At 37.1% G+C, this 24,302-nt stretch overlaps 1 protein-coding gene across 1 annotated transcript; it reads left to right on the top strand.

Annotated features, from left to right (window-relative positions):
- The first annotated feature begins 100 nt into the window (after positions 1 to 100).
- LOC149411668 (uncharacterized) lies at positions 101 to 24,203 on the top strand. Its single transcript, XM_089646827.1, has 12 exons — positions 101 to 207; positions 1,926 to 2,116; positions 4,072 to 4,228; positions 5,852 to 5,989; positions 9,113 to 9,235; positions 10,559 to 10,681; positions 11,005 to 16,309; positions 16,391 to 16,766; positions 18,255 to 18,363; positions 20,891 to 21,037; positions 22,135 to 22,762; positions 23,387 to 24,203. Exons 2-12 carry the CDS (start codon positions 1,940 to 1,942, stop codon positions 23,424 to 23,426), a joined length of 7,323 nt encoding a protein of 2,440 aa, XP_089502953.1. The 5' UTR covers positions 101 to 207; positions 1,926 to 1,939; the 3' UTR covers positions 23,427 to 24,203.
- The last annotated feature ends 99 nt before the right edge of the window (positions 24,204 to 24,302 follow it).

Raw genomic sequence — 24,302 nt, 5'->3', positions numbered from 1 at the left:
CTTGTTTCCACGCGAGTTGAAAATATAATTTTTAGGTTAGTTGGGTAAGAACCTGTATTCTCTTGGAATTTAATTATTTGTATGTTGGATAACCTCCATAAACGTACGCGCCTAACCGTTTTGGTTACGCGACGCCATTTTTAATTTGAATACTATGCGTTGGCTTTGATTATTTTAGCTAAATAAGCTTCGCATTTGCATCAATCAGTGAGTGATTTCGTTATTTAATTGAGTTATAAAATATATTGTTTTTATTAAATCGCATAAAAAAGAATCGTAATTTAGACAAACGAGTTTTTATGATCGTCCTTATTTTATAGTTTTCTTGTGTGCAATTTGTTTCGTAATGATACGTCAACATTGAACATCGAGTGTTTTTTGTTTATGTGTTTGATATTTTACTGTGAATTTTGGCCCACAGAAGCGTCTTCCTGTAAAACGTGTCTATAATTTCTTATTATTTTAAAATTGTTAGGAGGCCGGTTTCAATATTTTCTTCATTGTTTTGACATAAGCATTAGAAAGCGGCGGGTAAATATTTTTCATCAGCTACATAAACATACCAGCCCGTGGATGCTTAACTAATGCTCGTTTCCTCGTTAAATTATCATACATTTACATTTATTCATTTATAATAGCTGTTTATATGAAGTTATTGATGATTTGTAAATCTTGGCCTTTCTAACCCCAAAATCATTTCGGTGATTGATTTAGCTTGATGTATTTTTTATGATTGCACTGCAGAATTTTTAAGTGTTTGAAAATTACGTGTATAATTGTACATTTCATAAGAGTTTTCAAGAATTAATTTAATTTTAACGAAACATAGTAATTTCCTTTATTGTTACTAAAATAAAAAACCTGTTGAAATATAACAAACATAATGTTTGGTCTTTTCTCAAAACTGAATTTTCTCTTGTAAATATTGTAATATTGGGGGCTCATGAATTTCGTGTAACTATGCAAAAAACGATGTTATTGATATTGTTGTATCCGAAAATGTAAAAAAAATAAATTATTTCTAAAATAAAAAAATCGTAAAAAAAAAGAATTATTTAAAATAATTAAAAAGGATTTTCAGCTACAGCATCAAAAATGTTGTATTTTTCGATCTTAGCAAATCATGAACCGCCACTGGTAATACTGACTATCGACATCTGACTAAGACTTGATTCAATTGATCATGCTATCATCTTCCCCTGCACCCCTGACTTGTACGTCATATATTCTCCTTTAGACACTCCTTTGCTCTTAGTAACAACACGCATTTGTTTCCAGTAAATTCTTAATTTAAATGTTCATTCGTGTATGACGAACAGGGCCGCCCCTGATGACACAGGTGTGCATTCAAAGTTTGTGTGTATGAACGAAATAGATAGGACCGGCAAGCTTTTACATACTTAAAAGTTACGGTGAATACTACATTCCACATCACAGGTGTGATTGAGATGGCAAGATATGCTTACTCAATAGATAAGTGAATACAAAATGCTGTATGATACCATTGCCAGTAGGTTGTCCTTATACTTATCTGTTCCTATGTTCGCTGTCTCACTTTCCCTAATGGCGCTGTAAATCTTCAGGATACAATCGAAATATTTGTATCGAATGAATTCCTTTGTTTCTACTAGTGTTTGCCGTGTAATGGAAACACTTTTCTCATTACGTACGAGGGTATTTTATCACTCATTTACGCAATTCGGTTAGAGATATCACGCAACGCACGTCAGTGTAGTATTAAATTAAAGTATGGCAATTACCGTATCTTTTGCTTGCCACTTTGAGATCTTTACAACAAGTCTATATATTTTGTAATGTCATTGATCAACAGTAGTTGTACTAATCTAAAATTTAGTTTAAATTTAGAACAAATTCAGTCTTTTTTTTTAAATTTTTTTTATTTATAGCAATTTTTTTTATTCCAGATTGAAACATCAAAATGGCATTGGCCGGCAGTGGCCAGATCGTGGTGATAAAGCGCGATGGAAATGATGGATCCATATATCCGCTGCACAATGGAAGCATCCACATTGGCAATGGCAAGGACTGCGATATAAGAATACCGGTCAAAGGATTGGCCCACAAACAGTGCCTGATTACAGTCACAAATACACAGGTATGAATGTATTTTTTTTACGGCTTGACATGGATAAATAAGTCGAAATGTCAAATTTCCAAAGTTTTTTTTTTCCAGTGATTAATTATTAAGCATAATAATGTATTTCACTTTTATATCGTAAGACTTTTCTGCAGTGTCAAGCTGTATAAATAAGTACCTAGTTACTAACTGAGTTTCTATTATAATTATTCTCTATGAAATGTATAAACATTCTTTTTTTAAACTTTTTTTTTTACTGAACAATTTTGAAAAATATACATGAACAATATGGCATCTTGCCTTATTTTTTGACAGTTGAAGGTGAAAGTAAAAAAGTTCTGTAAAGAAGGTATCAGTTGTAGTCATGTTCACCTAATAAATAATTTTTATAATGAACCACATCAATGGCGCTTTACAATGAATAATTGAGTATGTAGTATGGAATTACTGCCAAATTTTTCATTTTTGTAGTATGGATAATTGATATATTTTATAGTGTGGATTATGTAATTTGAGAAGTCAGGACTGACGCACACGTGTGTGTATGTGCGGCACTCAAGATTGAAATTAAAATTTTGCAGAAAAATTGTACTCAACCTGGGTTAATTTTTAATTTTTGGATAGGGCCTGACACGCTTATTACGAATATTTTTTAGAAAAAAACTTTATATTCGCCTTAATAACTATAAAAGAAAACTTTTTGCATTTCGGGCGGCGGAAAATTATGAATTTAAATTTTCAATTGCGTTAACCAAAATTCACTTCGCGAATCGATGCGGCGGCAATCAGCTGCCATTAGGTACGTCACTGTTATGTTGGTATCCCTGATACATTGCGTAGATACGACTATGGCTAACTTCGTGGAAGACAAATGGATTTGTATCACAAACCATGTTACACAAACCTAGCGTAGCCGGTAAACTAGTTGAAAACTGGGATGTTTTTCTTGCCTTGACGCGAGCAGGCGTTATTAAGGGGCACTTTCCTTTGTATCACAAACCATGTTACACAAACCTAGGTATCCCACGAAGATAGCAACGGTCGTATTTAGCTCTTGTTAATGCATCAGTGATACCAACATAACAGTGCGTTCCTAATGTCGCCACATCGATTCGCGGAGTGAATTTTGGTTTTACGCAATTGAAAATCAAAATGCATAATTTTCCGCCGCCCGAAATGCAAAAAGTTTTCTTTTATTGTAATTAAGGCGAATATAAAGTTTTTTTCTAAAAATTATTCGTAATAAGCGTGTCAGGCCCTATCCAAAATTTACCAAAAAATTGGCTTATTATTTATTCTGTTAAGATCTGTTGAAATATTCAAGAATAAATATCTTTCCTTCATTCAGAAACGTGTAAAAACAAATACCCCAATTCTCGGCAGCGCAGATATCCCGCCATTTAGTCGATAAGAACCTATATCTTTGTCTTCGGTCTTGTTTCTTGAATTTTTTGATTTCTATCTTATCGTAAATTATGACCTTCATTTTATTATGGGAGCAATAAGCCGATGAAGCAAATGAGTAATTAAGAAAGGGACGCTTAGATGGTTTGGGCATGTAGAGTGAATGAGCTAAGGAAAGGAGTGTAACGAGGATATATGATGCAAATGGTTGCAGAAGTCGGGGACCCCGTGGAAGACATGGCGCGATCAAGTGAATCAGATACTCGGGTCGAACCATGTCAAGAGTCAGAATAATAAGTGTATGTATGAGACGATGTATGAATGTGAATAAGGCAAGAAGTGTGTGCCAAGACCGAGTTGTTTGGCGGTCCGTCCTCTCTGCCGACCCCTGCGGAGAAACGGCATGATGGTTAGTTAGTTTAGCATAAGCCTACATTTTGCTGTTATTTTAATAAAAAATTGAAAGTTTCAGAACAAGATAATTGATTGAAATAACGCACTGTGGATTTGTTGAGTGGTGTTAAATTATTATTTTTTCTTATTGTTTATTTTTTTTAAAACAATTTAAGGCTACAATCAAGAACCTCTCCAACACAGCCCCCACACTGGTGAATAACAAGCCAGTGGAAAGCAAAGTACTCGCCCACGGAGATATACTCTCCTTCAATACTGGACAGTTTCGCTGGGACTATATCACACAGATCTCCAGCAAGCGAAAATCTAAAGGTGAATCATTTTAACCCTGTATAATCTGTATAAATAAAATTGTTAATGTTCCTTAGTTTAAAATCTTAAATCTTTGAAAGTTCTTCACTAATTGCTTTGAAATTTTGACACAACTTTGCATTCAAATATGCTTGTGTTTTATATACCGATATTGTATTAGTATAGATGTCACCTGTGATGGGTTATCTTTGCGCTCTGTGTTATTTTGTCATCTTTCGAAGCGAGGCAATGGAATTCGATAGGATAGTTGTGTTATGAAATTACTTATGGGAGTGCCACATTCGCCTTGCCAATAAGGAAGTTGAGTCCATTTTTTAAATTTTTTTTTATCAATGTTCGCATTCAAACTTAAATACGAGTTTTTTTTTATTTTTTTTTTAAGTTTGTTTTCACAGTTAAATTAATTCTCAAAGTTTGAATTTTACTAAGCCCGCCAAAACGGGGTGTGGGTGTGACGTCATTCAAACTGTAAGAACCATGTCGCTTAAAAATTTTGTATGGAAAAAAAATTAATTCTTCCATAAGGAATTCCAGTAATTTTTTTACCAATGTTAACCGTCTATTAGAATTGATGTTATTAAAAAAAAAAGAAAATTGATTAAGATTTCATATTTAAATTAATATTTTAAGTTAGAATATTTGCTTTTCCCGCCCGGTACGGTACTTGTACGGTATTGCCGTCGCTACTTGTTGACGTTCCCCGCGCGAATTCAGGACCACCGCGCAGAAAAGTAAAGACCAAAAGTAAAATAACGGTTTACAGCCCAGTTCACTGTGAGACTTTTCTGGGCGGCCGGCGGCCTGAAGTGTATCACATGCTATGTGACATGTATAATAATAAAAACTTCCAAATTATGCAATAAACAACATATTATTATAAAGCACTATACGAATATGTATCTTTAGAAATCCATTTCATATAATAATAACAACAAATACGTACATATATTTGACAAACCCAAATAAACGTTTGGCCTATACACCTCTCTCATCTAAACCGACCATCTCTCATGTAATAGAAAGAGATGCACCATAGGTGATCCGTTGTACGTACAAGTCACGACACATGTGACGTCAGAATTCTTTCGACCAATCGTGGAGCGTATACAGTCTATTGCTATTGAATGCTTTTTCAAGAACGTTTAACTAATTCTAAGAATAATAATATAGAAATATATTTATATATTTAGAATCGATATTTTTTGATCTACATGAACATATTTTTTATAAGTCAAAATATTTTTCACTCAACTTCCTTATTTAAATGACACTCCAAATCATCATGCAAGGATTTCCAAAGTATCAATAGGTAAGACCTTGGGGTGCATCGATGGTACTAGCACACTCCTCTCGTCAGCGTTCCCTTCCTATTGAGTTTTTTTTACGGTTGTGCAATGATGGTCTCCCCCTGAGGCTGCCTTTTCAGTCCCAAAATGAAAGAGGTTCTGAAGTGGCCGAAGGAGCTGGCAAGAGAGTTCTGCGATGACGGCATAAAGAAGCTTGTGCCACGGCTCACCACATGCATTGAACGGGAGGCTGATAATGTGGAAACAATAATAACATCATAATAATCAACAATATTGTGTAATTTTTTTGAAACATTGTTTTTCTGTTGCGTTGTAGGAAGCACCCGTCCCACATTCCTGGTGAAGAGGGGTCGGAAGTCAATTAGTCGGAGAAAGAGTGACACGACACCCCGAAAGGTGGATCCGCAGATTAAAAAGCTGCTTTACAATAGAAGCAGTTTGGACAGTGTCTTAGGTATGTTCACTCATTGAATTTCACTCTCAGTATGGTCTTGGTGAAAGGTCATCATTCAGAATTAAAATGTTGCTTGAGATGGCTTTAGCTGTGCTTGGTGACCAGATCTGAATAACCAGATACTTCCAACCTTCCTTTTCCCCCAATTGGGTATGCCAATCTCACTTAGTTCGGGCAGTTGGGACTCTTGTGCGATTTTTATACAAAAATAAAGTATAGTCTGTAAACAACATTATCTTATCAAATTGTAACATAAATTATAATAATTTTTTTTAACAGAATCGCTTGCACTTGAAGCACTTTAAGTTCCTTTTTTGATTTTCCTTAAAAAGGGTCTGGGGCCTTAGCATGAGAAGTCGATATAGCCCTATAGCAATACGATATCGTTAAAATACGCCATCAATGAGCACTTAACGACATATGCTAGCACGATCAAAATATAACAACCGATGATTGTTAAAATTCCTTGTCTATGGTCAAAGTAGCGACGGTATCGTTAAAATTGCGAGCATGAGAATGTATCGATAGGATAACTTCCGACCGACGGTTGCTAAAAGCCCGCCGAATATAACGTGGGGTCTTGAGTGTCAGTTAAAACTTTGGTTGGCTGTCGTATTTTTTTAATAATGTCGTTCATTATGCAAAATTTCTGGTTCAATGAAAGGAGGCAGGTTAGGGAAGATCGTAGGATTGAAAGGCGTCGTTTACGCGATCAATTGAATCCGTTCGAACTTGCAAAGACGGAATTCAGACAATTGTTTCGAATATCTCGTATTATGGCTAGAGATCTCATTAATCAATTAACTCCTTTTCTAGTGTCAAAAAATACATTAGGACTTCCAGTATACATTAAAGTGAGAGTATTAAATATTATTGATATCTTAGTAAAACAAAAACACAATATAAATCTATCCACCACTGGAACGACCACGTGAAATAAATAAATTTGCTTCGATTGCTAGAGATTTCCAGATGATAATTTTTCGCCGACATTTAAAAAATCATAACTTCGAATTTTAACATGGAAACATAAAAACTTATTAAAGTGCTATATAGTCATTATTCATTGACTATATAGCACTTTACCTGTATTTATCATAATATCATAATATCAGCATTTTAAATCTCTTAAAATACTGCGTATGATTGAAATATTAGTAAAAATAACTTCAAAATTTTGACACAATAGAATGTAAGTATATCTCTTTGATAATAATGGAAATTCTTTCACATAAAAAGATAAATAAATAACTTACCCAGCTACCATTGCTTGCGACATCGTAAAATATTTTAAAAAACACGGCGGTTACAATGGTCACGCTTGAAATCTGACGTTTGACGTCTATCCAATTCATAGACAATTCCGTCCCAGTATTGCCAGCGTATATCGATTTGTATTTATTGCCTTATCGATGTCGTTAGAGATATCAATAGAGTTCTCATGCTAGGGAAGTCGCTATAAAATCGTCGGTAGATACGCTTAGCAATCCGATATCGTTAAGTTCGATCGATTCTCATGCTAAGGCCCCAGGTGTTCCAAAGGTTAATACAAAAAATATTATTTGGAGGTCCACATTCATTTTCGTGCTTCAAAATAGTAGCTAATAGTTTTTTTTTTCTTTTTTGTAAAATATAAATTGTTTCACTTTGGACGTATTACGCTTTAATCTCACTGTCATAGCCTAAGACTACAGCGACGAATATATTTAGAATCTAGGGATGTTTTGGGGTAGTAATAAAAAGCTTCCCATTGCATTTTTAGTCATCAACTCAACTTTTAACAAAACTCTAGTTGGTCTATCATTACATATTATTTAAAATCAATTTCATTAATAAATTTCAAAGCAATATTTTATGTTATTTAGACAGTATTCTTTTTGTTCACATTTTTATTGCTTTATGTAAATATAACTCTTGCTGGATTGATTATTAGAAATTTGAAAAATCAACCTGTAAAAAAATTTTTTTTTTTTTTTTGACTATAATATCCAGGAACTGGAGTCGATAACCTCGTCAAATGTCGATCGGGTGGGACCGACATTTATTTGGTATATTAACTGCTGTAATGTCATCCAATTTCAGAGAAATGCGTATATGTCCGCTTGTGTGTATGTGATTGCGACCAAAAGTTGATAGAATGCATTGTCATCGACAACGAGTCCATCTGCCGAGTTTCAGCTCAATCAGATGTCAGGAAGTGGGTTTATTTCCACTTCCAAGATTTGCATTCATTTGTTACCAAATACGAAAGTGAAATTCAAATAGATGTATTTGCAAATTGTGATGGTGGATGATGAAAAAATTTTCATCATCCTAGAAATGTTTCCTGTGCTCAGTAAAAAAATTTCTTATGTATGTTTAGTGTAGGGTTTTCCAATAAGAGGTGTTATTTTGATATTCAATTGTAAAAGATCAATGGTTTCGTTGCTTGTGTGGCACGTAGCGCCGTCTTGTTGAAAGTAAACGTTGTCCTGATCAATACCATCCAATTCCGTCCATAAAAAATCATTAATCATCTCTCGATAGCGACCCATTCACCGTAACTGTTGCTCCAGCCTCATTTTCGAAAAAGTAAGGTCCAATGACTCCGCCGGACCATAAACCGCACCAAACAGTCACACGTTGAGGATACAGAGGTTTTTCAACAATAATTCTTGGGTTTTCCGAGCCCCAGATGCGACAATTTTGCTTGTTGACGAAGCCACCGAGGTGGAAATGGGCCTCATCACTCAAGATGATTTGCATTTGATTCACTCAAGTGAATTTTAATAATTTCAATGCGTTGTTGAAGCGTGTATCGTTCCATTTTTACTAATGGCGTAGTTTCTACTTGTCAAATGTCAAAAATGACAGCTTCAAAAGTAACATCTACCGAAATAGCGGGCTATTCAAAATAACACCTCTTATTGGAAAATCCTGTATAAGGATGTCTGGAAATTTGTTTTCCGTGACCACCTTGTTAAATTTTACTAGCGTTACTATGGCATCCCCATTTAGGGGAATGTTGTGAGACTGACTGAGTTGAGAATAAGGAAGGTTTGTAAGTACCCGACTAATTGTGGTCTTTAGACATTAACAGAGCATCTTCCACTCTGAATTGGTAATGAATGTTTCCTTAATTAGGATCGGCGACCAAGACGCGCCAGGTGGCGGTGGTGAAGCCGCAGCGCCGTGTGATGGAGAGTCCGCAAGCCGCCACCCCCACCTCCGCAACAGGGGCCAAAGCGACTGCCACTCCTAGCTCTGGTGAGTCTTACCGTTCATAACTGTTTACATTAGGACAACACCATTGTGAAATTTGGCCTCAGGGGTACCCACAGGCCAGAGAATATATAAGGCAATAAGGACGAGGGGACATGGTGTGATTTCTTTGGTTTGTCAATAAATTAATCCAACAGTCTACAGGCAACCCGCATTGTAGCATCACAACTTTTAGAGAAAGAGACCTACCTTCAGCCACGGATATTGTGTGGCTGAAGGTAGCGAGGAGAGGAAAGAGATGGGGAAGAGAGAGGTGGCTATTCAGATCTGGTCACCAAACATGGCCAAAGCCATTTCAAGCAGTGTTTCGATTCTGAACGGTTGTCTTACTCCAGGGCGATCCTGAAAGTATCTTCTACTCTGGAACGTGCCGCAAATATACCATATATTATTTCAAAAGGGTAAATTGTGAAATAACACTAATTTACTTGCGCACGCTGGGATTTGAACCCTCGACCTCTGGCTTGCTAATCTAGAGCCTTCTCTACCATGGAGGCCGTCAGATGTAAATACATACAATAAACAAATTAAAAAAAAAAAACCGAGAGAACACCTTGCGCAGTGCAGTACCACAATGGACTGCGCATCAAACTGTTACCTTACTTCAGAGAGCTTTATTTTTCTGCGCAGGGTCTCGTTTTTTCGATGTGCATTCGTCAGAGGTCAATATATGAATGATGTGACGAAAATTATTTTTAAGACATGCTTGAACTTTCTCGGTGGTTTGCTCGGCGAATTGATATCCAGATTTTGCGTTGAGGCATATCTATGTCTTTTTTTGGTCTGTGGAATTACCTCAGTAAGAACAGATATTTCTTTTCTTTGCTTCTTGTAATCTATAAACAAATAATTGAATTCATTTTCTTGGCTGGGATGGTAACAGTTTAGTAGTGCATAGTCTCAAACAGCTTTCCCTTATACTGACTCTTCATGTCATGTCATCCTCATCTACCTCAGGTTTATTCCATTCATTATCCAAATTAGGGTATGTTCTTAGGTTAAAGAATGTTGAATGGGAAAGGACAAGGAAAAAATGATTGGGATGTACCTGGTCACAAAACATGGCTAAAGCTATTTTTAGCAATGTTATGCATTCTGAATGGTGGTCTTTCACTCGGGTGATACAGAGCGTATCTACCACTTTGGAACGTGCCACAAATATACTGTATATTTTTATGTATAATTAAATAAACCAATTAATTTCCTCTCCCCAACATCTGGTCCGGAGTCTGGAGCTAAGGAGTTTGCCGCTCTGCCACTTAGGTCGTGGGGATTGTGCATGTGATGAGGTTTTTGTTTATGTTTTAGCGCGGAGACAAGTGAAGAGAACCAGCAGTGTGGCCTCTCCGGATTCCGATGTTTTAAAGGTGGCCCTCGCCAACAAACGCAGGAAGATCAACGACGTTGAGAAGATTGATGCTCCTGTTATGGGTATGTATTTTACCTCACTCTCAGTCATTATATTTATGTCATCTAATTTCATAATTCAATTCCGAAATGATGCATCTTAAATTTCATCACTCTTTATAACTTATTATCTTGTCTGAAGCATCTTAAAATTTCATCACTCTTTATAACTTATTATCTTGTCTGATGCATCTTAAAATTTCATCACTCTTTATAACTTATTATCTTGTCTGATGCATCTTAAAATTTCATCACTCTTTATAACTTATTATCTTGTCTGATGCATCTTAAAATTTCATTCCTCTTTATAGCTTATTATCTTGTCTGATGTATCTTAAAATTTTTAGATAAAAATAAACGAGCTGCTTTGATGCTGCTTACGGGAAAAAGCCCTCTTGGCAGATCAAACAAGAACTCACCGAAGGGGTCGCCCTCGAGAAAAAGCCTTTCCAATGTAATTCAAAACTCTGGCGATTCTATCAGGTCCACCCCGGTTAAGGAGACCCCCATCAAATCCCCAAGGTCAGTCATCAAGTCTACTCCGGCTAGAAGCGCGTCAGTAGAGGCTAGAGGGACCACCGCTTCTGGTACACCCCGGCCTAAGCATGTCCCATCCCCCAAACCTACGCCTTCCAAATCCACCCCCGCAATCTCCGCCTCCATTTTACCACTCAAAAGCACCAAAAAAACATCAAAAGTTCCGCAACTGAAGTCCATCAGTCTGAGAGCTCTGATCGGGAAGGCTTCTGTGGAGAAGATATCCACGAGGAGATCCATCGGAAGAATTCTCACGTCTAAACTCACCCCTGTTACAAAGTCTGCGCATAAGAAGACACCCAGCAATCTGTACTCTGTCAAGTCTGCGTCGATTATCAAATCTACTCGGCAGAAAACTATCGTCGAAGACGTAATGCTCGTTGACGATGAGCCTCTCACAAAATCTTCCAGGAGAAAATTGGATGTTGGCACATCTACAGTTAAAACTATCAAGGAGGAGTCCACTCCCGCCAGATCTAAAAGGATGGCTACTGCTGCTGCGTCGTTGATGAGTTTACCTACTCCGAAAGGTAAAACTCCTTCAGTCAGGGTTAGTACGCAGAAGAAAGTCGCAGAAAAAACTTCTCCTAAAAAGGCTGTGGCCAGGAAACTATATTCGCCTAAGAAAGCTGTAGTTAAGACGATTGCAAAAACGATTAAGCCACTCAGTGCAAAGTCATTTTATAATCGAACTTCACCGGTTAAGAGCAAACCTAAAAGTATTATGACCCCTAAAGTATCAATCAATTCTAAATCGGCTTCAAAGGTTGTCTCCAGAAAGATTGCTTTATCAATCAAATCAACTAAAAGAGCATCCCCAATATCAAACAAGCCACTGAGGATAGTTGCGACTCGACAAACGGAAATACCTAAATTGTTGGCTTCTAAAATGACACCTAAAAATGCTTCACCAAAGGCTTCACCTACAAAAGCTACACCCAAGGTTTCTCCTACAAAAGCCACACCCAAGGTTTCACCTACAAAAGCTACATCCACGGTTTCACCTTCAAAAGCTACACCAAAGGTTTTGCCTTCAAAGGCTACACCCAAGGTTTCACCTACAAAAGCTACACCCAAGGTTTCACCTTCGAAAGCTACCCCCAAGATTTCACCTACAAAAGCTACATCAAAGGTTTCACCTAAAAATGCTTCACCAAAGGCTTCACCTACAAAAGCTACACCCAAGGTTTCTCCTACAAAAGCCACACCCAAGGTTTCACCTACAAAAGCTACATCCACGGTTTCACCTTCAAAAGCTACACCAAAGGTTTTGCCTTCAAAGGCTACACCCAAGGTTTCACCTACAAAAGCTACACCCAAGGTTTCACCTTCGAAAGCTACCCCCAAGATTTCACCTACAAAAGCTACATCAAAGGTTTCACCTACAAAAGCTACACCCAAGGTTTCACCTACAAAAGCTACACCCAAGGTTTCACCTACAAAAGCTACACCCAAGGTTTCACCTACAAAAGCTACACCCAAGGTTTCACCTTCGAAAGCTACCCCCAAGATTTCACCTACAAAAGCTACATCAAAGGTTTCACCTACAAAAGCTACACCCAAGGTTTCACCTTCAAAAGCTACCCCCAAGATTTCACCTACAAAAACTACATCCAAGGTTTCACCTACAAAAGCCACACCAAAGGTTTCACCTTCAAAAGCTACACCCAAGGTTTCACTTAGGGGAGCTGCACCTAAGAATGTTACACCCAAGATTTCACCTAAAAAAGCAACATTTAAAGTTTCTCCCAGAAAGGCCACACCCAAGGTTTCACTTAAGAAAAGTACACCTAAAGTTTCCACTAAGAATTTAACTATACCTAGGGTATCACTAATTAATCTATTGTCACCTAAAAGTATTACCCCTAAGAAACAATCTTCACCAAGTAAGTCTCCCGTGAAAGAAGTCCATCAGACACTGAAAAAATCACCCTTGAATATAACACCCGTTGTGGTATTGCAAAGAGAAATATCTCTAAAAGGAACCCCTAAAAAAGAAACATTGGTAAAAGAAATACTAGCAAAGGGAACACCCCAAAAGAAAACACCAAATACAATATCTCGACAAAAAGATTCAAATCTATCTGCCATGGAATCACCTAAAAATGTAACTAGGTCTACCAGAAACACTCCTCAAGCACTATATGAAGATATTACACCTGTTGTCACACCCAATGATCGATCACTACCGCTGAAGGGTCGACCAACATTCACACCAAAGAGACCTTCTCCAGTCAGTCGCAGGACTCCGGGATTCAAGTCGTCCCTAAAGAGACAGTCGGTGAGACTCTCTCCCGGCCAAGCCATGAGCACACCCATCAGAGGAACACCAGTTGTGGGCACTCCCAACGAGGCTTCCCCCAGTTCTGCCAAGTCTTCAAGATCTAACGTGGTCCTCTCTCCGGAAACTAGCCTCTTGAAGTCAGTGTCCAGAAAACTATCCAAGTCCATTGATGGAACTTCTTCCAAATCTGTGACATTCTTCGAAAGCACGTTAGATACGTCAGACTTTGAAGATATTTCTGGAATTAATTCAAATAATTCTTCATTGCTCAGATATTCCTTGGCTGATAGTCTTGCAACTCCATCTCCCAAGTCTCCCAAATCAAAGACTCCCAGGAAGAAGGCCTCTTTCGTCATCAGAGCACTTAAGAATGTCACGCCCAGTAGCATGAGGAAGTCAGCAAAGAAGTCACTTTCAAAGAGAAAGTCATCCCTCAAAACTGCCAATCAATCTGCTAAGAAAAAGAATATATCCATCAAGGGTACTCCGCAGATAATCGGCAATATATCTCCCATTGTTTCACCCAAACCTGCTTCGCCCAGAACTCCGGTGTCCATGATGATGACGGAAGATACTAACATTGTGACAACACCGAATTTGAGCATTCTCTTCGACTTGGAAGCCTCTACGCCTAAGCCGAAGGAAACTAGAAAATCCCTGGTTCGAGATAAAATCAAGCACTTTGAAGCGCAGACTACCGAACCTTCCTCTCCCAAGCATAGCCGCCTGTCTAAAGTCACGAGACAGTCCTTGGGTTCTATGGGAAAGCAAGTTCAGCTCAGGAAATCAGAACTGGAGGCTTTTAGCAAGAAGTCTCTGACAGAACCGAGAAAGAAACTGGCTGGAGTACAGAAAGCAGTCCTGCGCAGAACTAGAAGTTCACCCAATAATTCACAAAGAACAATTAACAAGTCTTTTGACCAGGAATCTAACAGCTCCGATATGACTGATGTGAATGCCCCTCGACCTGATAACCAGATTATCATAACACCAAAGAGTACCGTGAAGTTGCAACCGGAGATGTTGAAGGAAAAGCATTCAACCGCAAAGAAATCTATATCCAGGAAGGCTATGATCGACCACCTCACGGACTCTCCGGACATTGTTAAGGAATTATTCAAAAGCCCGGTGAAGAGAAAACTGTCACAAAGCATACGACTGTATAATTCTATCGCTTTGGACGATGAGCAAGATGTAAGCATCACCAGTGCTGCTAAGGACGCTTCCTACGAACTGTTGAACAGCTCCAGATCTCCTTACAGGAAGTCTAAGGGATCTCCGGACAAAGCTATCTCCTTGGAAGTGATGAACAGCTCTAGGTCACCCAATAGGAAATCCAAGGGATCTCCCTCTAAAGATACATCCTACCAACTGCTGAACATTTCAAGGTCATCCAAGAGAAACTCCAAAGTCACCCCAGATGTTTCCTTTGATTTTGTGTCCGTCGACAGCCAGCGTGTTTCTTCCGTGTCACAAGTCAGCCCCCTGCAAGATCCCTTATCTGCTACCAAAAATCTAAGACAATCCATGAGAAATAACTTTGAAGTAGGTCTTCTGAACAAGTCATTCCGCTCTCCTCACAACTCCAGCGATCATGTATCAGCCGTATTTAAAATCTGCCCTAAAAGCAAGGTTATCAGAAAACACAAGTCTCCCAAGAATGACTTGACTAATGTGGCTGGTATAAAGCGATTACTCCAAACTCCCAAAAATATCAAATCCCCCAAAAACGATTTGACAAATGTGGCAGGAGTCAAGAACTTACTCAAAACCCCTAGAGTTCGGAAGTCCCCTAAAAATGACTTGACCAATATCACAGGCGTTAGGGCCTTACTTAAGACTCCCAAGGTTGGGAAGTCTCCCAAAAATGATTTGACAAATGTGGAAGGAGTTAAGAAACTTCTCAAAACTCCGGTGGTACCTAAGTCCCCCAAAAATGACCTCAGAAGTGTAGGTGGGGTTAGGAGACTGATGAAGACTCCGGGGAAAGTTAATGCTAAACCCAAAGATGACCTGACCGATGTTCAAGGAGTAAAGAATCTTTTCAATAATGGAAAATCTCCCAAGAATGATTTGAGGAGCGTGGGGGGTATTAAGAGACTGATGAAGACTCCCGGTAAAGCCAATGCTACGCCTAAGAATGACCTGACCAATGTTCGAGGAGTAAAGAATCTTTTCAATAGTAGAGTAGTCAAGTCACCCAGAAATGACTTGACTAATGTTACCGGAGTTAAGAAGATGTTTACATCTCCCAGAATACAGAAATCCCCTAATAATTCATTGAACAATATTAGTGGAGTTAGCGGTTTGTTTAAATCATCTCCAGCTAAGAACAAGTCTGCCAATAACAGCGTATCTGAAAAACTATTTGACTCCGCATTTGGTAAATCACCAGTCAAGACTTACGCTAAACATTCAGTCACCCCCGTTAAAAGAACTCCTGCAGGAAGAAATTCAGAAACGTCCGCAGCAAGCGATAAGTCTTCTGTGATTTTGAGCAAAAACCAAAAGAAGTTTATTGAAGCGTCAACTTTAATCTTGAAAGATGAAAGCTCTGTGTCCACGAAAAGATCTAGAAGACAGGGAACAATCGATAGATCAAACTTTTCTCTAGAAGTATCAAAAGCTGAGGTGCATACTAAACAGCCACGATCCAATCAACTCGCAAGCAACGCATCCATCCTGGGCCAGTCCACTCCGGCAAAGCTGAGAAAGGTAATGGCCAACTTGAGTGAAATAAACATCAAGCAACTATCTCCTATTCTATCAAAAGTGCGCAAAGATGAGTCCAGCGTAAGCAAGTCACCAGTGTCCTCCACCACTAATTTAAGGTTTGTGTAGTATTCTAGTGTGGCTTTCTGTACATATGTTGGGAGATTGTTTGTTTACTACAACAAGAATTTTCTTTTCAGAGGCAAGAAGGTCATCGCCAAGAAAATTGTCACCAAAACGAGTCCTACGACTAGCCCCGGTCAGAAGTCCCCCGCCGTGGCTAAGACAATAGTTAAAAAAACCGTGAAGATTGTCGTCACCAAGCCGTCTCCCGTCAAAAAAGTCAAGCAGGCGAGAGCCACTCGGGGTCGTCACACCTCTGAAAGCAGTTCTGGTAGCAGATCTGAGAGCAGTTCTGGTAGCAGATCTGAGAGCAGTTCTGGTAGCAGAACTGAAAGCAGTTCTGGGACAGAGGTGAGCCCGCCCAAAGGAAGAGGAAGGAAGGCTAAGGTTGCTACAGTTGCCGCCCCTAAAGCAAAACCCAAAATAACACAAGCGCAAAGAGCTAAGTTGGAGGTATGTTGGAATATTCAAAATCTACCATCAATTTTTAAAAGTGGAAAATTCATATAATAAATAAAACTAGAAATGCTTTCCATAAAGATTTGAATGGAAACTAGTGCCGCCACTGACTTGGTACCTTTTGGTTCTAGCCCATTTAGCACACGCTCTGTCTCGATGATGGTGTAACACAGTTCTGCATCTAAAATTTAACCAAAGAATGGTCAGTCAGACTTTTGGATCGCGAAACACGCTCAAGGTAGATTTAAACCAAATGAGCAAATGCTCATTCTAGTCTGCTCTTGCCAAATTCTTTTGGTGTAAACAGTTACAGAACATTCTTTCAGTGCTCCGAGTGTATTCGCCAAACTTTGTAGAATGCTTGTTCGTTTGATGTAGACGCCGCAAGTGCGCCCGAACAGTTGCCTAGAGCATTCCTTCGTGTTCGGACGCATTGACTCCTTGAGGCAGTTTCCTAAAAGTGTTCTTGTGTTCTTAGAACCTACTCTAGAGCATCTGCAAGAATTCAAGTTCTTGTTTGTTGATATTCTTTTGGTGTAAATAGTGAAAACGAATCGCCGAGTACACTAAGAGATCAGGAAAGCACGCTCTTGTTCCAGCTCTAGCTCTTTGTTCGTTTGGTTTAAATCTGCCGTGGCGTTTCTTGTGTTCTTTATTCTTTGGGAAAAATGCTAATTTTCAATGATTAGTTTAACAAATAAAATAATAAGAAATGACATTTATGAATAAGTGGATGTGAAGAACATATTGTAAGAACTATCTTTTATGTTAAAAAAAATATGGCATTTAGTGAAGAACCTTGTTGCTCTGAAAATGAGTTAAACTCATATAGTGAGCAATAGTGTTCTATCTGATTATTTTAATAAGTTTTATTCGGCTAAATGCCATTTTTTTGCGCACAGTTTTTTTTCAATGCTACGATAATTTAATAAATTTTAATATGTTCTGCATATTCACTTTGCATTATTGTCATTTTTTTCTTCTTTTTTTTTTTTTTTTTTCTCAGTTTCACGCAATTTGCAAATGGAACCTTATTGTCCCAAGGGAATGAGCTCATAGAGATAGAACTAATTTGTTGGTAAATTTGCAAGTGAAACCTTGTTGTTCTAAAGAATAAATATAAGTGTTTTAAAAAGAATTTTTTTACATAAATATCTGCAAACTTACGTAGAAGTTGGACATATATTATATAGGGAGAGAGATGAAAAATGTAAGAATGTTGAAGCAAAAAAGGCAGATGGAACCTTGTTGTTCCAACAATATGACATCATAAATTAAAATGTGGTTTATACAAAGATTCACGATATTAAAAAAAAATGTTATCATTATTTTTGAACTCCACTTATCCAATAATTAACAAAAGTCCCCTTATCAGTTATATTGTTATTAATGACTTTATCGATCACATTATCTCAGATAAAACTGTTAAAAGATAACCCATTTGCATTTAATAATAGTTATTGTCATTTTTGAATTCTGCAGGAGAGCATTGAGAAGAAGAAAAAAGTGACTTTCTCCTCGGAAGTGATGAAGGCCTTCGATGATAAACCCGTCTTCAAGACCCGCGGCACCAGAAGCGGGAAACCTACAGGTAACTGATGCATACCGAGTCAATCAATCAATCATTCATTTAACCCGTTCCATGATAAAACAGAACACTATTGAAAAGTGAAATAAAAACTAACCTAACCTCTTATTTTCTTATGTTCTGTTTTAACCATTTAACCTCTCAGACAAAGACATTTATATACTATGTGTTCCTTTGAGAACTGTCAAAACGTGATAATTTTTGTGTTGTTTACGAGTTTTGCTAAAAGCATCATAACTCACGTCTTGGGAAACGTAGCCTCATTCTAAAAAATGTTTTGGAAAGATTATGAAGTGCACTATCGCATTGTGTTGTTATAAGTAAATATTTGCATTTCTAAATATATATTTTATGAAAACGTCAAAAATATGTAAGAATCGCTTACCATTATTTCAAAGCCGTGAAAAATGTACTTTTTTCTGAGTATCATAAAGAAATAACACTTTATTTATTGAAGAAATATAATTAAAAACTATTAGTCACTTAACCGTCGTAGTAATTAACCGTCCAAACTAAAATATTTTTAATAAATTATTTAGAAACGCAATAAATTATGAACGAACAAGATGACAGATTCAATCAGCTTAGATAATGCATTTCTACGTTCCATAGATATTGTTGAATACAGACGCGTAGCGTTATTCATTATCGATACTCTGTTTTTTAAATCATGGCAATCCGTATACTAGTGATGGAAATAAATCGATTTTTGTAAAATCTCGCGCGTTTACGTGAAAAGACGTTCTAATGTCTTGACCGCTATTATCATATTTACGTCTTTTGACGTTCTAATGTTCTGAGTGGTTAATGCAATCGTCTATAATATGCATGTCTAATTTTTCACTTAGTAAACTTTCTCTTTAAAACATCACTTTAAACATTAAATTACGCTTTGAAAATTATCAGTTTATAGCTAAATACAATAATATATACTAGTAGTTGTAATATATAAAGTCTCATCTCCTAAACGCAAGCATCTGCCTTTTCAGGAGAGTGTACGTAATATAATAAAAATATATATTCAAATTTATCGAGAACTAAAAAAAAAAAAAACTCATCCCATCGACCAAATAAAGAAGAGACGAGTGTGTGCATGAAAATTGACCCCTAAACCAATATCAATTTGGTTCACATGTACAATCTATGAAAAAGCACACGTATTGTATTAGATTAGTATTTAGATTGCATTGTGCATTGCGTTTTACCTTTTGTTGGTCTACGGTGGATCTAATTAGTCTCCAGCTAAGCTAAGCGAGTTCATTTCTTTCAATTACAAATTATTATTACTTGTTCAAAGATAAAGTAATCGTAAATTGGGAACCATTTTCTTCTTTTTGAACGCTGTTTTGAAATATGTAAATGCGAATGTTAGAGTGAGCGCGCTAATATTAAAAGACGATAATAATTAAGCGAAAATGGTGAAAATATTTAGTAAAACAAAACTCGTTTGAAATAGAGCGAAAATCTCCCGACAAATGCTTTAGATGCATTTATCAATACACTGAATTTTTTCATACCTATGACATATTAAAAAACAGAACAAAACGTGTTTTAAATAATTTCGGAGCTTACTTTGCGATTTTTTTCCTATCGAAAGAATTTCATGCAAAAACATTTCGGCATAACAAATGGATAAAAAATAAAAAATAAATTAAAAATTTTAGGGTCTGTAGGAATAGATTTATGAATGCCGCATAAGTGTTGAAGAGGCGCAGATGATGGCAATTATCTATTTTCTTGTCCATAAATTAAAATTTCCTTCTGCACTTGCAAGTAATGTTGTGTTTTTTATGTATAAAATTATTCTAATCAATAAGTATTATTGGTGTCAATAAGTCGACAACGTAAATTGCCATATCTGCAATTTTTAGCTGTTATTTTGTCACAAATTATCCTGATATATTAATATTTATGATTTACGAGTATATAAAACTTGTTACTATTATAATTTATTACAGCATTTTGAATATGAATAAACAACCTGAAAGTGTTCACCTGATAAGCATTAAAACATGGTCATTGTGCTCGATAGCTGATCGCAATTCGAACCAAAGCTTAAATGGGCCGAGAATCGGCATTTATCGGGAACCGTTCAATTGTCTTAAATGCAAAATGACGAAATGATCAAGTAACTGGGTAAAATAGAACAGTTCACAGCACAGAACATGATAAAACAATAGGTTACTAGTTATATTAGGTTATGCAGTTTAGTTTTAGTTACTTTATTTTAGTTTAGTTTACTTTACTATAGTTAACTTTACTTTACTTTACTTTAGTTTAGTTTACTATACTTTAGTTTACTTTACTATACTTTAGTTTACTTTACTATACTTTAGTTTACTTTACTTTACTGTACGTTAGGTTAGGTTGGGTTAGGTTAAGTTAAGTTAAGTTGGGTTGGGTTGGGTTTTGTTGGATTAGGTTAGGTTAGTTTTGTTGGTTTGATCTTTGATTCTTCACTTTTATTAAATAGTTGTAATTTGTCATGAAACACCATCATCCATTTCTTATAATAATATTATATTTTCAGCGGAGGTTCAAGCAGAAGCAGCAGCCGTTGAAGCGAAGTCCAAAGGCAAAGCCGTCCCGCCTGCACCCAAATCTCCAAAGGCAACCAAGAGAGTTGCGGCTGCCAAGAAAACAGTTGCAGAGGTGGCCAAAGCCGATAGCACCAGAGGTAATAACTCTTTTTATTTATTAAATGGACGATGAATACATGGAGCAGGTGGATTGGTTTGTGTATTTGGGAATTATGTTTACAGGAGATGGAAAGGCTGAGAAGGATATTGAAAAAAGGGTAAATGTAGATTCTACTGTTTATTTCATGAATGGTACCTCTATGACAGCTTAGGAATTCATTTGTCTATGAATGTCAAAATGTCACTGTAGATTCTACTGTTTATTTCATGAATGTTACGTCTATCACAGCTTAGGAATTAATTTGTCTATGAATGTCAAAAATCATTTGTGTAAAACGGTGTTGCAAAAATGAAAATATTTGAGTTTAAAGTAGTGGAGAGATCATTATTTCTTTGATAATACCTATTTATTGTTGTTTTTCATGTAGGTTATGCATTCAGCTTTATCTAGAAATAATAAAACCACGCAATACATTCAAATGAGAGTATTTATATGTATATTTTTAGATAAATTTAACTATTCTGGGATGATATTTAAGCAAAACTGATGAAGGTAATTTTTGCACAGTTCTACGATTTCTCGCCCGAGATTTGGGGTTATTTTGACAATTTTCCTACTCTGACGTTTCAGAGATTAATGGAGGACTGATTGCAGTTGGCACTATGAAAAAATTGTCCAAATAAGCGAAGTTAGCAGTTCAAAATGGAGTTCTGATGTATGGCAGTGTGACATGGAACTGACAGAGACAGGATTAAAGAACACTTAATGCTGTACAAATGAGATCGTTGGGGTATTTGTGTGGTAAAACCATGTATGACTCTGTGAAAAGTGTGGAGATTTGCAAAGAATGCAATGCAGAGCGTAATGAGTAATATTAAGAAAGGGCCTCTTGGATGGTTTTTGCAAGTAGATAAAATGAAAGGAGTGTAAGGAGAATATATGATGCTAATGTGAATGGTAGAAAAAGTCTGGGACGCTCGAGGAAGACATGGCACGATCAAGTGAATGTGATGTAAGCAAGCATTGCATCGGTATGAGTACTGTGTTGGCATCTGAATTTTCTGTGATACCAATTACAGAGTTGTCTATCAGCTTTCAATGCACAATTAAACTCATCATCCATTTACATTTCAGGCAAAAAACGTTCATCGTTGGAAGTGATTTCTCCGGTTGCCATCAAGAGAACGAGAAGGGGTGCAGTTGCAGCATCTCCCAAAAAGGCTTTAGTTGTGGCTTCTCCCAAAAAAGTCTCTGTTTCTCCGTCTCCCGTCAAAAAGGCCGCGCCTAAGACAACCAAGAGAGGCGCTAAGAAGTTGAAGGTAGCGGTAGCATCACCCAAGAAAGTTGCTTCCCCCACTAAGCCAGTAACTCCTGTAAAGAAGGTTGCCTCATCTAATAAGTCAGTAGCTGCTATAACGAAGGTTACCTCACCCAAAAAGCCAGTAACTCCTATAAAGAAGGTTGCCTCGCCCAAAAAGCCAGTAACTGCTTTAAAGAAGGTTGCCTCACCCAATAAGCCAGTAACCCCTACAAAGAAGGTTGCTCCAAAGTCCAAAGCGTCTCCAAAAGTCAAGGCGTCCCCGAAAGCCAAGGCTGCACCCAAGTCCAAAGCTGCACCAAAGCCCAAGACTGCAGCCAAGTCTAAGGCTGCCCCTAAATCCAAGGAAGCTTCAACAACTAAGGCCGCCCCTAAATCCAAGGCAGCTACAACAAAGGCTGCTGCAGCTCCTAAAAAAGCTGTGAAGGCTACGACTGAAAAGAAGTAAGTAAGAATTTGTAGGGAAATCGTAACTTATTATTTACAATCTGTACGAATACAATACGAATTATTCACAATCTGTCCTTATTCAGTGTGTGGCCACCTAAGTTGGGTAATATTTTTTTGGCCCGATTTGGGTTGTGCACCCTTGGTTTAGATCTATTTCTCACCACAACAGTCAGGGAGATGAGATTTCTATGAGATCTAACATGAGCCGTTCCCAAAAACGACATGTTTGTTTTTATTTGTGAAGCCCTTACGTCGGGCAATGTTAGTGCCAGCCGTCTTAACAGCCAGTGGCTTTTTCTATGTCAAAATGACGTAGCCAGCTGGAACCGTTTTAGATCATTTTTAAAATCAATAATTACTAATGAAAATATTTAAATTACACTTTTTTAGTACAATGTTCAGAATCAAAAAAATAAACATTTTTTAACGGTATTCGTAGCTTGTGAAAGTACCCCACCATAGTCGGAAAATGTTGCTTGTGCAATGGTGGAGGTCTTAGCTAGCAAAGAAATTGAGAGGAAATGACGACTCACATTAATTTAAAAAAATAATAATTTGGCACGTAAATCTTGAAAAATGCGTTTCATATTTGTTGTCAATTTGTATTTTTAATTTCAGATCCCCGAAAGTCACTCGCTCCACAAGGCAGAAAAAGTGATTGTGTAAAATTGCTCCAAAGAATATTCGACAAAACTATAAACTGCTCGAGGACTGATTATCTGCCGGTAGGAGGAACAATAATTAATTATTCTTTCTGTTGAAATAAGGTACTAAAACACCATGTTTGACAGTATTGCCAATTCAAAACCATGCACACATATTAAGACTAAAATAATAATAATTTCTATATATATATATATCATGCAGATTCATTTTAATTTTACGAAATGTGTGCTTAGTTGTTAATGATGGCTAATTTTATTTGTAAAGCTATGGGTACACTGTACTTAGTTAATATATTATATTTTTCAATTTTTATCATTATCTATTGTTGAAAGAATTAATACTGTGGCACTGATATCATATTATTGTGAGAAGTGAAGCATACATATAAGAGTATGTGGCTCTGTTCAAGGGTTCAATTTCTGACCCTACACTACTTTGTAAAATTCTCAACTTTTATTTTTTAGAAATGTATAATTGTATTAGTATTATGTATGTTGATATAGAATTCACTAGGACACCCCCCAAGAAGTTAAGACAGCTTTTCGAATTCAATTAAAGTGTGCACTTGTTGTCGCTAAAAACAATAAATAAGTGTAAGCAAAACAAAACGCTACTTCTCAGTGATGCTTCTGAGTGATGCTTCTGAGTGATGCTTCTGAGTGATGCTTCTCAGCGATGCTTCTCAGTGATGCTTCTCAGTGATGTTTCTCAGTGATGCTTCTGAGTGATGCTTCTCAGTGATGCTTCTCAGTGATGCTTCTGAGTGATGCTTCTCAGTGATGCTTCTCAGTGATGCTTCTGAGTGATGCTTCTCAGTGATGCTTCTCAGTGATGCTTCTCAGTGATGCTTCTCAGTGATGCTTCTCAG

Source organism: Hesperophylax consimilis, chromosome 25 (genome assembly GCF_061612785.1).
Source record: "Hesperophylax consimilis isolate HC1 chromosome 25, BYU_Hcon_1.0, whole genome shotgun sequence".
In the NCBI taxonomy this organism is placed as follows: domain Eukaryota; kingdom Metazoa; phylum Arthropoda; class Insecta; order Trichoptera; family Limnephilidae; genus Hesperophylax; species Hesperophylax consimilis.
The sequence above is the reverse complement of the archived record's forward strand: the minus strand, read 5'-3'. Positions and strand labels throughout refer to the sequence as shown.